At 35.6% G+C, this 15,123-nt stretch overlaps 2 protein-coding genes and 1 pseudogene across 3 annotated transcripts in view; 2 read left to right on the top strand and 1 right to left on the bottom strand.

Annotated features, from left to right (window-relative positions):
* Window positions 1-1,113: 1,113 nt before the first annotated feature.
* Window positions 1,114-1,412, top strand: LOC309800326 (SNRPN upstream reading frame protein-like; the record flags this gene model as incomplete). The annotated part of the gene is made up of 1 exon (XM_082614390.1): window positions 1,114-1,412. The coding sequence occupies one exon, from the start codon at window positions 1,114-1,116 to the stop codon at window positions 1,381-1,383; it is 270 nt and encodes an 89-aa protein (XP_082470516.1). The 3' UTR covers window positions 1,384-1,412.
* Window positions 1,413-1,503: 91 nt separating this feature from the next.
* Window positions 1,504-2,184, top strand: LOC309800081 (small nuclear ribonucleoprotein-associated protein N-like; annotated as a pseudogene). The gene has a single exon. The product of its transcript is annotated as a small nuclear ribonucleoprotein-associated protein N-like (transcript).
* Window positions 2,185-4,202: 2,018 nt separating this feature from the next.
* Window positions 4,203-15,123, bottom strand: part of CCDC181 (coiled-coil domain containing 181) — a gene marked incomplete at its 3' end in the record, with an annotated part of 41,578 nt that continues 30,657 nt past the window's right edge. The window contains exons 6-7 of the mRNA XM_082612064.1: window positions 6,094-6,248; window positions 4,203-4,365 (exon numbers count right to left, since the gene is read on the bottom strand). Coding sequence (XP_082468190.1) covers window positions 4,203-4,365; window positions 6,094-6,248 — 318 coding nt within the window. The remainder of the gene's footprint in view (window positions 4,366-6,093; window positions 6,249-15,123) is intronic.

Raw genomic sequence — 15,123 nt, 5'->3', positions numbered from 1 at the left:
TCTTTGAAAAGATCCGCAAAATTGACAAACCTGTAGCCAGACTGACTATGAAAAACTGAAGATGCAAATACCTAAACTCAGAAATGAGAGTAGGACATTATTACCAACCTCATTTAAATAAAGGAAAAATTATACACCAACAAATTAACCTGAATGAAATGGACAAATTCCTAGAAACACAATTTACCAAAACTGACTCAAGAAATAGGAAATATGAACAAGCCTATAACAAGAGGTTAAATCAGTAATCAAAAACCTCCCAACACCAAGAATGAATCCTAACGTGAGCTATGGTTGTTGGGTGATGATGTGTCAATGTAGGTTCATTGATTGCAACAAATGTACCACTTTGGTGAGGGATGTTGATACTGGGGAAGGTTTTAGGGATGGAGGGAGCAGGGGATATATGGGAACTCTCTGTATTTTCTGCTCAACTTTGTGTGAACCTAAAACTGCTCTAAAAAATAAAGTATATTAAAAAACAAAAAACATCCCAACAAAGAAAAGTCTAGGACCAGATAGTTTCACTAGTGAATTCTACCAACTATTTAAAGAATTAATACCAATCCACCTCAGTCCCTTCCTAGAAAATAAAAGCAGAGGGAATACTTCCTAATTCATTCTGAGGCCAGCATTACCCTGATACCAAAGCCAGACAAAGACACAAGAAAAAAATACTACAGAAAAATCTCTCTTACAAATACAGATGAAAAAAATCCTCACAAAATACTAGCAAACCAAATACAATATCATAGTAAAGGGGTTATATACCACCAAGTGGTATTTGTCTCAGGAATGCAAGTGTGGTTCAATATAAGAATATCAACCAATGTAATATATCACATTAATAGAACAAAGAAGAAAAACCACATCATTTCACCTGACACAGAAAGCATTTGATACAACCCAACACACTTTCATGATAAAAGCACTCAGAAAAATGGGAATAGGAGGAGTAAGTAGAGGGAGGAATAAGAATAGAACTTCCTCAACTTCATAAAGGGCATTTATGGAAAACCCACAGCTAACATCATACTTAATGCTAAAAGACTAAAAGCTTTCCTCCTAAGATCAAGAACAAAACAAGGATGCCAACAAGGATGCCCAGGCAGAATGGAACGGCCACTGGAGACATTCTGCTCTGAGGAGCGGCCAGTGGCACGATGGAGCAGGGCCAGGGACCGCTTACACTTGAGATGGACTATGGAACAGCACATCCCAGAGGTGGAAGTCCAAGTCAAACGTAAAAGGACAGCCTCGCTGAGCAACCAGGAGCGTCACCTGTACCCGAGGTGGTCTCAGCAGCAGCACCAAGTACCTGCGGTGGATTTCCATGTGGAACTGAGACAGGCATTCTTGGCTGAGACGCCAAGAGGTGGTTAAAGCAGTATTGGAACACCTGGGTAGCTGATTCCAAGAGGAAAAAAAAAAAAACAGCCTTCCCTTAGGTCTTAAGGATCCCCAAACTTTCCTGTAGGTATTGGATTTGGTGGAACGGCAATCATGACTCTGGGAAAGACCAGCAAGATGCTGCAGCACATTGACTATAGGATGAGATGTATCCTGCAAGATGGCCAGATCTTCATTGGCACCTTCAAGGCTTTTGACAAGCATATGAACGTAATCCTCTGTGACTGTGATGAGTTCAGGAAGATCAAGCCGAAGAATGCGAAGCAGGCAGAGCGTGAAGAAAAACGGGTTTGGGGTCAGGTGTTGCTGTCCAAAGATACTGGCATTGCTCGGGTACCACTTGCTGGAGCTGCAGGAGGCCCTGGAGTTGGCAGGGCAGCTGGCAGAGATGGTCCAGCTGGTGTTCAAATTCCCCAGGCTCCTGCTGGGTTAGCAGACGCTGTCCGAGGGGTTGGGGCCCATCCCAACGGGTAATGACCCCACAGGGAAGAGGCACTGTCGCAGCTGCTGCAGCTGCTGCTACTGCCAGCATTGCTGGAGCCCTAACTCAACATCCACCAGGATGGGGGTCTGCCCCCACACCTGTTGGTCGAGCAACCCCACCTCTAGGAATTATGGCTCTTCCACCTGGCATACGATCACCCATGGGCCCACCAATTGGGGTCCCCCCTACTTGAGGGATGCCAGTAGGCATGCCCCCTCCAGGAATGAGACCCCCCTCCACCAGAAATAAGAGGTCCACCTCCCCCAGAAATGCGTCCAGCAAGACCCTAGGATACTATTGATCCTGCTTAGTCACTTTGTTTCCTGCAATGCGTCTTGTGAAATATGTGGAGTGTTTGTGAGCTTTTGTCCCCTCTGCTGCATTAATATTAGTTAATAAATGCATAGAGCAATTAAACTGTGGGGAAAAAAAGACAAGGATGCCCACTTTCACTACTACTACTCTACATTATACTAGACATGTTAGCCAGAGTAATCAGTCAAAAAAATAAATAAATAAAAGGCATCCCGTTGGATAGGAGGAAGTAAAACTACCCCTATTTGAAAATGATATTATCTTATATAGAGAAAATGCAAAAAAAAATCACCAAAGACGTTTAGCACTAATAAACAAATTCAACAAAGTTGCAGGGTACAATATCAACGCACAAAAATCATCTATGTTCGTGTTTTGAGTATACAACCCACAAAGAAAATTAAGAAAACAATTCCATTTGCAATAGAATCCAAAAGAATAAATATCTATGAATAAACTTAACCAAGTAGGTGAAAGATTTGTACACTGAAAACTATAAAACATTGCTGCACTAAATGAAAAGACATCCTGTGTTTATGGATTAGAAGACAATGTCATTAAGATGGCAATAGTACCTAAAGCCATCTACAGATTCACTGCAATCCTTATGAAAATTCCAACAGCTTTTTTGGTAAAAATGTTGTGGAATATTTAAATGCCAAATTGGTTTTTATCATTAAGGATAAACTTTAAACAACACAAGACTAGTTATAATGAAATGTTAAATTGCCTGGTGTATGCTCAAAGTGCTATAGGAAGTTGAGACAGGATTGAATAGTTCTCTGTGTTTTCTAATTTAGGGTCAAGTGATTAAGGTACAAATACCCAGTTGATAAGAACCTTGTCTTCTGAAGCTTTAAGAGAACTCCTACAGCAATTCTCCACTCCCCATCACACTTGTATGTTTGCCTTTGTCCTCCACTCCTTAAGTGCTCTTACACATATCAAGGATACTGTTCTCCCACACACTGGATTCCTGTAGAGTCCTATATACCCACAAATGTCTACCAGGGTATGTAAGCTTTATACTATAACTAACAGAAAGGATTTTGCAATCATTCAGATCTCAGAATCTGTGAGCAAACTGCTCACCTCTGTACTTTGGTTTCCTCATCTGCAAAACAAGACTAATAGGGTTGTTATAAGGATTAGATCAAATTATTTATGCAAAGCACTTACAACAATACCAGGCACATTATATAAACTCTCAATAAGAGCTGGATAATTTTGTATAACATACCCAAAATAGTATACATAATTGTTACTATCTTTTTTTTTTTTTAAAGAACACATGGAAGTAGGCCTAACCTACTGCTTAGCTTGCCATAGGTATTCAAATTCAAATCTGACATAATTAGGACTTTGTGTCAGGCCTTGAACCAGGCTTGTTTAAGAGGCCACTCCTCCTGCCTTATGAAATGTTCTATTACATTTTTTTTTTTTTTTTTTTTGCGGTACGAGGGCCTCTCACTGTTGCGACCTCTCCCGTTGTGGAGCACAGGCTCCGGACGCGCAGGCTCAGCGGCCATAGCTCACGGGCCCAGCCGCTCCGCGGCATGTGGGATCTTCCCAGACCGGGGCACAAACCCGTGTCCCCTGCATCAGCAGGTGGACTCTCAACCACTGAGCCACCAGGGAAGCCGTGCATTTTTTCTAAATGATAACAGAAACTAATAATAGATATCTGTCCCTGTTTTGTATCCGTTCCAGCTAGAAATGTTATAATAATTTAGAAGTAAAGGAATGTACAGTTCATTTGTTGTTCAATTTTTTGCATGGACTAAGAGGTGGTATAACACATTACAATAATATGAGAGAAGAAAGTTATTTTGCTCTAGTGTTAAAAGAAATAAGATAAATTCACTATCAACATTACCAAAAGATAAATAGCATTTCCATAATTTAGAGTATGACCAAAGCACACAGGCCATAAGAAATGATATCCAAAATTTTGAGGACAGCAGCTTCCAAATGAAGTATTTAATAGATACCTTCAGCTGTAATGATCAGTAAAACGAAAAGATTTGGCTTCTGACATATTATATAGGTAGTACTGTAACTGTTTAGAACGCTTTGCTTCCAGTCGGAGCTGTCTAGCTCTTTCTTTGACAGCTTGTTGCTCTGCTAGTTTTTCTATCCGTTTCCTTCTTAGCCATCTGTAGAAAAAGACATGAACAGACCTGTTGAGTATCAACCTGAATATACTCTTCATGCTATAAAGTTATTACTATAAAGGAAATTAGATTTCTTTAGATTAAAAAGCTCTGTTCATAACACAAATTAGTATTAACTGAAAAATTTCAGGCTTATACCAAAGGCTCATACAAGGAAACGTAGTCACATTTAGAATCAAATGTTTGAAATTAAGTTTGTCTAATAAGGAAACTGCCAACTAAAAAACCTTTTTAAAGTAATAAACACACTATTTTACGTGATATAGGTTCTATCTTTTTAAATATGATTTTCTAAGCAAATAAGTATTTGATAGATACCAAATAACTTATTTTTTGCAACTAACTGTATTCTAAAACATTACTTAAGCAGCATGCAGAATACCAGCATGCAGAAATGTCGCCTTGCTCTTCTTGGTGGAGAAATTATAGAGCTCTTGCTTTTCAGTGCATAAAATAGTTCTCCCTTAAAATGGAAAAATAAGCCTAAGCATAAGAAACATCAAAAAGAGTGAAGGAAGAGTCCACATTCTAACAAATTTAAGTCTATAAAACTTGCTTAGGTAAAATAACATTAAAAATAACTGTATACTCACATCTCTGGTATGAAAGTGCGTACGTGGTTTGTGTGTATATATATATTTTTTCAGAAATAAATCCAGACAAATAAATAACTGCATTAGTATAAAAGAGATTTTAGAAACCTCATAATCTAATGTGTGGTTTTGAAATTGGATATCAGTTTGAGCAAATTAACTGTAGTCATTTAGGGGTCGATTGGGAAAAAAATGGTTATAGGCTGGATATTAGATGAGATCATTAACAAAAATAAGCAGATTGCAGAACAGTATATACAGTATGATCTCAATTTATATTTTAAAACTGTAAATATACGTACAGAGAAATATCTAGAAGTTATGCAGTACAGTGCTAACAATAGTGATTCCTGGGTGATGAAAATGTGAGTTTATTCCCCTCCATTTCCACAATGCACATTCACTGCATCTATTATAATAAAGGGATATGTATATTTTTTTAAAGAAGGAAAAGAGAGAAAGAGGCAAAGAAACTAAAAAAGAGAAAGATAGCAAAAAAAGATAGAAAAGAAAGAAAGAAGTGAGCTTCAAACAACTGGACACAATATTCACTCCCTCTCCCAAGGTATGCTGGCAAAATTATGAAGCCAGGTCTGTTTCTTCAGAATAAACCGGGTAATACAGACTCTTACCCAGGCAACTGAAGGGAGACCAGGTTTGCCTTAAATTACCAAAATATGTGTCCAAATCTCCTTTTCATTTGGTCTGTACAGATCTTCCTCCTCAGCCTGACTGCTTTTCTTTACAGAAAAATATTTATTGGTAAATGCAGCTTTTTATTAAGTTTTCCTGAGGACTGTGTAGGAGAAGCTGTAACCAATCTTTGGCCTATTTCTCTAAGAAATGAACAAATCAATCAATCAATCAATGGTAAGCTATCAAAGGTTATCACACTGGTGCCATAAGAAACAATTTTGGTATTGAAAAATACCTTGAAAAAATGGTATAGATATTACTCAAAGTATGGAGTTAAAGAATTTTCTCACATATTGTTAAAACTGTGGCTTTAAAATTGAATAGGTATGTAATGAGATCAATTTTTTTTAAGTTTTATTGACTATATAACTTTCTAAAATGACCATGAGGAAGGGGGGGAAATACCCTGCCTTTGACTTACTGTTTAAAGGCCCTTTCACGGCCTTCTGTTCCTTTAAGGAAGAATAAGCATTCCTCTTGCTTTCGCAGTTCTTCTGTCTTTCTTTCTTTCAACTGTTCTTCGTGCTTTTTTTTAAGCCATAATCGAAAAGCTTGCTGTGGATCTCTGTTTTCCTGCTGCTTACAAAAACAAGCTTTGCTTAATTTAAAGAAACCAAAACTACTTTTTGAGCCCCTGCCTCTAAGACCCTATAGGAACACATGTCCTACTCACCAATTTTTCATAATAATACCAATCTCATTACTTGCGCTCCTTGCATCCAAACCAAATACATGACCTTTGAATCCGCAACACTGATTACCCTTTTGTCAGAAAATTCAACATTGAACTCACTGCCCTCTGGCTTCTTTCAAAAGTCTTACTGAGGTAATCAATAAATGAAGGGCTAGATGCAGTGATTTGCAAACTTTTCAAAGCTGAGCCCTTTGACAAATAAAATAATTCTGCACAATGGCACATACACATAAAACATGGTTGAAGAAATGTTGGGGATAGGCAGTATGAGTGAGTTGAGGTCTTGGTATCAATTCCTGAAGGAAGCTCCATGAAAGCTCCACTGGAATTGAAAACCAATGACCCAACATTTGTGTTATTCAAACTTTCTTTTAAATTCTACTTTCGTTTTTAAGTTTTAAGAGCATCTAACTGCCAAGCCCATCTCCAAAACTGTAATTATTATTATGGAGGGTGGCAATGAGGATTTTCAACCATAAGAACTTTTTCTTAAGGATAACAGCCATGAGGATTTTGTCATAAGAATGGGCTAGTGGGAGCAGCTTATTGCATGGTTCTTCAAACTTCATGATGGATACTATATTCAGGGATAGCTGAAAGAGCTCTTATTTGGGAGAATAAAGAGAGCAAAGGGAAAGATTTGGGGCTCTTTAGCCTTGGGAAAAGCATGACTCACACGGTGCCTGGCTAGAATACAAAAGGAAAAGATTCATTCATTTAATACTTTCGCCAAATATGAACTCTGTGATAGAGAAGACCACCTCCTACACCTTGCATTTTCCTTTATCTGTAACCCATATTGCCCAGTATGCTTCGGTCTAATTTATACAATTTAGGATCTTTGATGTATAATACAGAACTTTGTGAGGAGGTCCCATGGACCTACAGGACCATTGCTGAACATCTAAAAATTTGGGAATGTCTGGAGATGACTAAAAAGTGTTCAATCGCAGTTATAGATTAAAAGAGTTAAGAATTCAGAGATAAACAGGATTGATGGGTATCACTGTTTATCTATTCATTCAACAGCTATTTACAAAGTATCTACTACACAGAGTATCTACATGCACATAGCTACCGGGATGCATCAAAGAAAAAAAAAAGGCCACAGCAGTGAGAGGCCCCACGTACTGCAAAAAAAAAAGAAAAGAAAAAAAAAAAAAAAACAAGCCTCCCTTTCTCATACATTCCATACCTGCACTATACAATAAAGTAGTCACTAGTCACATGTAGCTACTTAAATTAAATAAAATTAGAAATTTAGTACCTCAGTCACATTCAAATACTTAATAGTCACATTATGGCGAGTGGCTACTTTACTGGATGCTGCAGATATAGAATATTACCATCATCACAGAAAATTGTATAGGGCAGTGTTGTTCAAGATAAGGAGATGAAAATATATGATTGATTCACTGATTGATATGTCAGAGGGAGTAATAATGGGAGAGGTGAGGAGAAAGGATGGTATTTATCAATAGATAGAAAGTGAGGGAACCATTTATGGGATATCTGGAAAAAGAGTATTTCAAGCAATGGTAACAGGGCAAAGGATCTGAGAAGGGATTATACTTGGCATGTCCAGTAAATAGCAAAAATCCACTGGAAGAAGAAAACTGGAAAATTCACAAATATGTGGAGATTAACAGGCTCCTGAGCAACCAATGGGTCAAAGGAAAAAAACAGATGGGAAGTCAAAAAATCACCTGACACAAATGAAAAGGGAAATACAACATACCAACACTTATGGGATGCAACAAAGACAGTTCTAAGAAGGCGAGATCAAGAAACCAACCTAACTTTACACCTGAGGTGTAATTAGAAAAAGAGATATAAACTAAGCCAAAAGTTAGTAGAAGGAAGAAAATAACAAAGATCAGAGTGTAAATAAATACAACAGAAACTAAAAAGACAATAGAAAAGATCAAAGAAACTAAAAGCTGATTTCTTAAAAAGATAACTAGACAAACATTTAGCTAGACTTACCAAAAGAGAGAGGACTCAAATTAATAAAATTATAAATGAAAAAGGAGACATTACAACTAATAGTACAGAAATACAAAGGATCATAAAAGACGATTATGAACAACTATAAACCAACAAACTGTAAAACCCAGAAGAAATGAGTAAATTCCTAGAAACATACAACCTACCGAGACTGAATCAGGAAGAAATAGAAAATGTGAATAGACTGATTACTAGTAATGAAATTGAATCAGTAATCAAAAATCTCCCAAAAACAAAAGTCCAAGACCAGATGGCTTCTAGAAAATCAACAGAAGAATTAATACCAATCCTTCTCAAATTCTTCCAATAAACAGAAGAGGAGAAAACACTTCCAACCCATTTTATGAGGCCAGCATAATGTGATACCAAAGCCAGACAAGGATACTACAAGAAAACAAAATTAGAGGCCAATATCCTTGATGAACAGTGACGTAAAAATACTCAGTGAAATATTAGAAAAGCTAATTCAGCAGTATATTAGAAAGGATCATACACCATGATCAGGTGGGATTTTCCAGAGATGTAAGGATGGTTCAAATCTACAAATCAATCAGTGTTATACACATTAACAAAACGAAAGATAAAAATCATATGATTATCTGGATAAATGCAAAAAAGCATTTGACAAAATATCTTTTCATGATAAAAACTCACAAGAAATGGGGTATAAAGAGAATATACCTCAACATAATAAAGGCTATATATCACAAGTCCACAGCTAACATCATACACAATAGTGAAAAGCTGAAAGCTTTTCCTCTAATATCAGGAGCAAGACAAGGATGCCCATTCTCACCACTTTTATTCAACACAGTATTGGAAGTCCTATCTGGAGCAATGAGACAAGAAAAAGAAATAAAAGGCATTCAAATTAGAAAGGAAGAAGTAAAACTGCTCTATTTGCAGATTACATGACATTATTATATTATTCTATATGATATAGAAACCCTAAAGATTTCACCACCCTAAAAATGTTAGAACTAATAAACCAATTCAGTAAAGTTGCAGGATATAAAATCAATATAAAAAACTCAGTTGTGTTTCTATACACTAACAACAATCTATCTGAAAGAGAATTAATTAAATAAGCCCTTTTAAAATAGCATCACAAAGAATGAAATACGTACTTAGAAATAAATTTAACTAAGGAGGTGAAAGATCTATATGCTGAAAACAAAAAGACATTGATGAAAGAAACTGAAGAAGACACAAATGAATGGAAAGGTATTCCATGCTCATGGACTCAAAAAACTAATACTGTTAAAATGTCCATACTATTTAAAAATTGTCCATACAATCTAAAAATTCATTATAATCCCCATAAAAATTCCAATGGAATTTTTCACAAAAATAGAAAAAAAAATCCTAAAATTTGTACAAGATCCAAATATCCAATGTAATCTTGAGAAAGAAGAACAAAGCTGGAATCATCACACTTCCTGATTTTAAAGTATATTATAAAGCTAAAGTAATCAAACACTATGGTACTGGCAGAACAGATACATAGATCAATGGAACAGAACAGAGAGCCCGAAATCAATGCATGCATATATGGTAATTAATTTTCAACAAAGGAACCAAAAATAACAATGAGGAAAGGACAGTGTTTTCAACAAATGAAATTGGTAAAACTGAATTGCTATATACAAAAAAATGAAACTGAACACCTGTCTTACACCATACACAAAAATCAACTCAGTATAGATTAAAGACTGTGTGTAAGACCTGAAACAGTACAACTCCTAGAAAGAAATATCAAGGATAAACTCCTTAGCATTGTTCTTAGAAATGATTTTTTGGATTTGATAGCAAAACAAAGACAGCATAAGCAATCATTTTAAAATGGGACTACATCAAACTAAAAAGCTTGTGATCAGCAAAGGGAATCTTCAACAAAATGAAAAGGCAACCTATTGACTGAGATAAAATATTTTCAAACTATATGTCCAATAAGGGGTTATATCCAAAATATACAAGGAATTCATATAATTCAATAGCAAAAAAGAAAAAAGCCCAATTATAAAATAGGCAAAGGACTTAAATAGACATTTTTTCAAATAAGATATACAAATGACCAACTTGTACATGAAAACATGCTCCACATCACTCATCATCAGGAAAATGCAAACAAAAACCACCATGAGATATCATCTCATACATTTTAGGATGGCTATTATCAAAAAAGACAAGAGTAAACAAATGCTGGCAAGGATGTGGAGAAAAGGGAACTTTTGTGCATGGTTGGTGGGGATGTAATCTGGTATAGCCATTATGGTAAACAGTGTGGAGGTTCCTCAATAAATTAAATATAGAATTATTATATGATCCAGCAATCCCACTTCTGGGTATATATCCAAGGGAAAAAAAATTATCTAGAAGAGATATCTGCACTCCCATGTTCGTTGCATCATTATTCACAACAGACAAAGTATGAAAACAACCTAAGTGTCTGTAGATGAATGAATGGATCGAGAAATGTCACACACACACACACGTACGCACACACATGAATATTATTCAGCCTTAAAAAAGAAGGAAATTCTATAACTTGCAGTAACATGGATGAACCTGAACCTGGAGGGCATTATTATAAGTGAAATATGCCAGAGACAAATACTGCGTAGCACCATTTACATGTGGAAACTTAACAAAAGTCTAGTTCATAGAAATGGAGAGTGGTGGTTATGAGGAAACCACCACTGGGGGGTTGGGAGAAATAGGGAGAAGTTGGTAAAAGGGTACAAACTTTCAGTTATAAGGTGAAAAAAGTCTGAGGATCTAATGTATAATATGGTGAGTATAGTTGATAACACTTTATTATATAACTGAAATTTGCCAAGAGAGTAGAACTTAAATCTTTTCTCCAAAAAGGGGGAAGGTGATATATATCTTAATCAACTTAATGGGGGGAATCCTTTAATAATGTATATGTGTATCAAATCATGTTGTACACTTTATCTTACAATTTTTTTATTAATTATATTTCAATACAACTAAAAAAAAAAAAGACAGATCACACAAACACACACAAAAAGAAATAGAAATTTAAAAGACAAAAATCAACCTAAATTCCCTGAATGAGCTTAACAGTAGATTGGACATTGCCTAAGTGATATCAATGCCAGAAGATAGATCAATAGAAATTATGCAAGCTGAAAAAAGGAAAAATGTTTTAACAAACAGAACCTTAGTAACATCTGAGATAACAGCAAGTATTCTATCATATGTAAAACTGGATTTCCAGAATAATAAGAGAAAGATAATAGGACAGAAAAAAAATTTGTAAAAATAGTGGCCAAAAATTTCCCAAATTTGGTATAAAACATCAACCTACAGATACAAGAAGCTCAGCAAAGCCCAAGTTAGTCAAATTCAAAGAGAGTCACACATCTACTAAACTGCTGAAATTCACATCAGAAAAAGTTTAAAGTAGCCACAGAAAAAACATTTCATACAAAGGGACAATGATAAGAGTTACAACTGACTTCTAATTAGAAACAATGGATGCAAGAAAACCACTGAACACCATCTGTAAAGTGCTGAAAGGAAAAAAAGAAAAAACTGTCAACCCAAAATTCCATATCAAATTTAAAAAAACTTCAAAAACAATCTATTTCTGATAACGATTTAGGATATACATATCATAATCCCTAAAGCAATGATTTCAAAAATAATTCAGAGGTATAACTAAAAGCCAATAAGAAAATAAAATGGAATATTTTTTAAATACTTGATTAATCTCTGTAAGAAGGCATAAAAAAGAGGAATAATGGAGTTAAAAACAAATGAAACAAATAGAAAACAAATATCAAGATGGTAAACTTAAAACCTACCCTTATCAATAATTATAATTAAATATAAATGAACTCCTGTTAAAAGTAACAAATTTCTAGATTAAAAGATCCAAATATATCCTGTTTTCACAAGTAACTCTTCAAATATAAAGACAGATAAATTGAAATTAAAATATGAAATAAGCTATAACATGAAAATGTTAAACATAAGAAGGTTACTGTGACTTCATTAACATCAGACAAAGTAGATTTCAAGATAAGAGGGACTCATAATGTGAAAATGTCATTCAATCAGGAAGACATAAATTCATAAATGCATACACACAAAACTTTTAAAAATATGAAGCAAAACCCAATGGAACTAGAAGGGAAATAAACAAGTACACAATGATAGTTTAACATAACTTTCTCAGTACTTCATAGAACAAAGAGGGGGAAAACAGTAAGGATATAGAAGATTTAAACAACATTATCGACCAACTTCAGCCCATTGACATTAATACAACACAACATCCAAATGTAGAATACAAAATATATGCAACTGTCCACGGAGAGTTCACCTAGATAGAGTGATGACATGCATACATATGCTTGCATATGTGTGTATATACATACAGTGCACACGTATCACTTATATATAACACTGACCAAGAGAAGCAAAGCTCATTACAAAGATGGAAAGACATTTTTAGCTATTCTTCCTTAAATGGCAATAAAAATTCCATCACCTAAAAGCATTTTTAATTCAATGTAAAATAGGTCATTCTACAATCTATATATTGTAAGGATATTTTCTGGAAACTATGACTCACATTATACAAGATATCCCACAGAAGTGACAAGCAAAATACACTTACTATCACAATGCATTAATAAGCCAAATTAATCAACTGCCAAAGTATACTATAGCTCAGCTTCAGCAGAGACAAAGTTCACAGAAGTTCTTCAGAATATTATTTGTTTATGATATAATCTCTAGCTAAAGTTAATTTTTGAGACAGACTTAAAATATAGCAAAAAATTAAAATTCCAAAGGGAAATATATAACCATGATATCTTCTAACCAAAAAATTTTAAATTATGTTCAACGTGGCTCATGTTTTTAGAGAATACAATTCAAGGTTTTATTATCTCTAAAGAGAACACAATAGAAAATTAAGGTATACATTTATTTTTACAAATGCCCAATAAAAATATAACATAAGGCTGAATGCCATGAGGCCTGAAGGTCCATCATCCCCTGGGAAATTATCAGCAGTGCTGTCACAGGCGTTTATCTTGGTCAGTGATTGAAACGTAAGCTCCTCTCAATTTCTTTACTCTTAAATACTACAGTAATGTGCTATCCTTCTAACCTACCCAATCTCGAATTCCTTCACTCCCTCCAAAATCTTTCTAGTTTCTTCTCTATAATTCCCATTCAATAATATAAAGACTTCCAAACATCCCTCATTCTCCCAAACCATTGCTAGGACCCTGGCCTTAAACCTCCTTTCTTACCCAAATCCTGATTCTCCCGTAAGACACAGCTTTTCTCTCTCAAATGGAAGCTGCATTTTTTTGCCATACTTCAAGTACTTCAGAGGTCTGGTGAAGAAGTTAATACACTCTTTATTCCTTCATACTTCTTCAGAACTCCTGAAGAGTAGAGAACTTCTTATCTACTCTTAAGTAAAGCCATGCTCCTTTGATATTTATATTATTTGACTATATTACTCTAACATCTCTGGTCACAACTGGCTCAATGTACCTCTCCATCCTAATCCCAAGTAACACTTATAACTAAATGAATGAGCCATTTGACATCCAGCCTCACAGATTTTTCATTTTTTCATTTTCTACGCCTTTCTTCACTGCACTTGCCACCCACTCCAGTAGCCACATCAACATCCCCATCTTTGAAATCACTAATCTTCTCATTCATATTTCCAGCCCCAACCTCTGTCCTGAATACTAGACACATTTCTTCAGTCAGTCTTCAACATCTTTACCTGAAAGTTTTGTAGGTACTTCAAACTCAACAATTGAAATGATAATTTCCTTCAATCAGTATCTTTTCTCTGCTCCAGTGAGTGGCACCATCATCCACCAAGTTGCTCAGAAGAGAAACCTGGTGTATTCTCTTTACACCTCATTTTTCCTCACTCACATATCTAGTTAATTATGAAGTTCCTTCAATTAATACTCTAAAACAAATATCACATTTCACATCTCTCTTTCTCTCTCTCTCTGCTGTTATAATTCTAGCCCAAGTCACCATCATTTCTCACCTCGACCACTATATGTGCTTTCTAACTGCTCTCCGCATATCTGTTCTTGCCCCCTCCAATCCATTCACAGCATGGCAGTCAGAGTGATCTTGTGGAACTGCAAATCTAATATATCACTCCTCTGTTTAAATAATCTCAATGGCTTCCCATAACAGGATTAAATACAAAATTATAGACCCCAACATGCCACATGATCTGATTCCTGCTCACTTTCTGGATCCTCTCAAACTCACCAAGTTAGTTCCTGTCTCAGGCATTCTCACATGTTCTCCTGGCTTAAAACAAATTCCTCTAATTCTTGGCCTAATTTCTATTTCTACTTTACTCAACAGAAAAATCTTTCCTGATACACTTATTTGCCTCATTATGATCTCTCATAGCTCCTTTTTTCCATAGCATTCATCACCATTTATAATTATAAATTTGTTTTATACTGAGACTTAAAATTTTTTTTCAATCCCTACTAGATGAGAGTTATAAAACATAGACTAAACCTATTTTTCTGGGACTTCCCTGGTGGTGCAGTGCTTAAGACTCCATGCTCCCAATTCAGGGGGCTTGGGTTCAACCCCTGGTCAGGAAACTAGATCCCACATGCATGCCGCAACTAAGAGTTCGCCTGCCACAACTAAGGAGCCCGCGTGCCTCAACTAAGGAGCTGGCAAGCCACAACTAAGGAGCCCACA

Source organism: Mesoplodon mirus, assembly GCF_964341445.2.
Source record: "Mesoplodon mirus genome assembly, chromosome: 3".
In the NCBI taxonomy this organism is placed as follows: Eukaryota; Metazoa; Chordata; class Mammalia; order Artiodactyla; family Ziphiidae; genus Mesoplodon; species Mesoplodon mirus.
The sequence above is the reverse complement of the archived record's forward strand: the minus strand, read 5'-3'. Positions and strand labels throughout refer to the sequence as shown.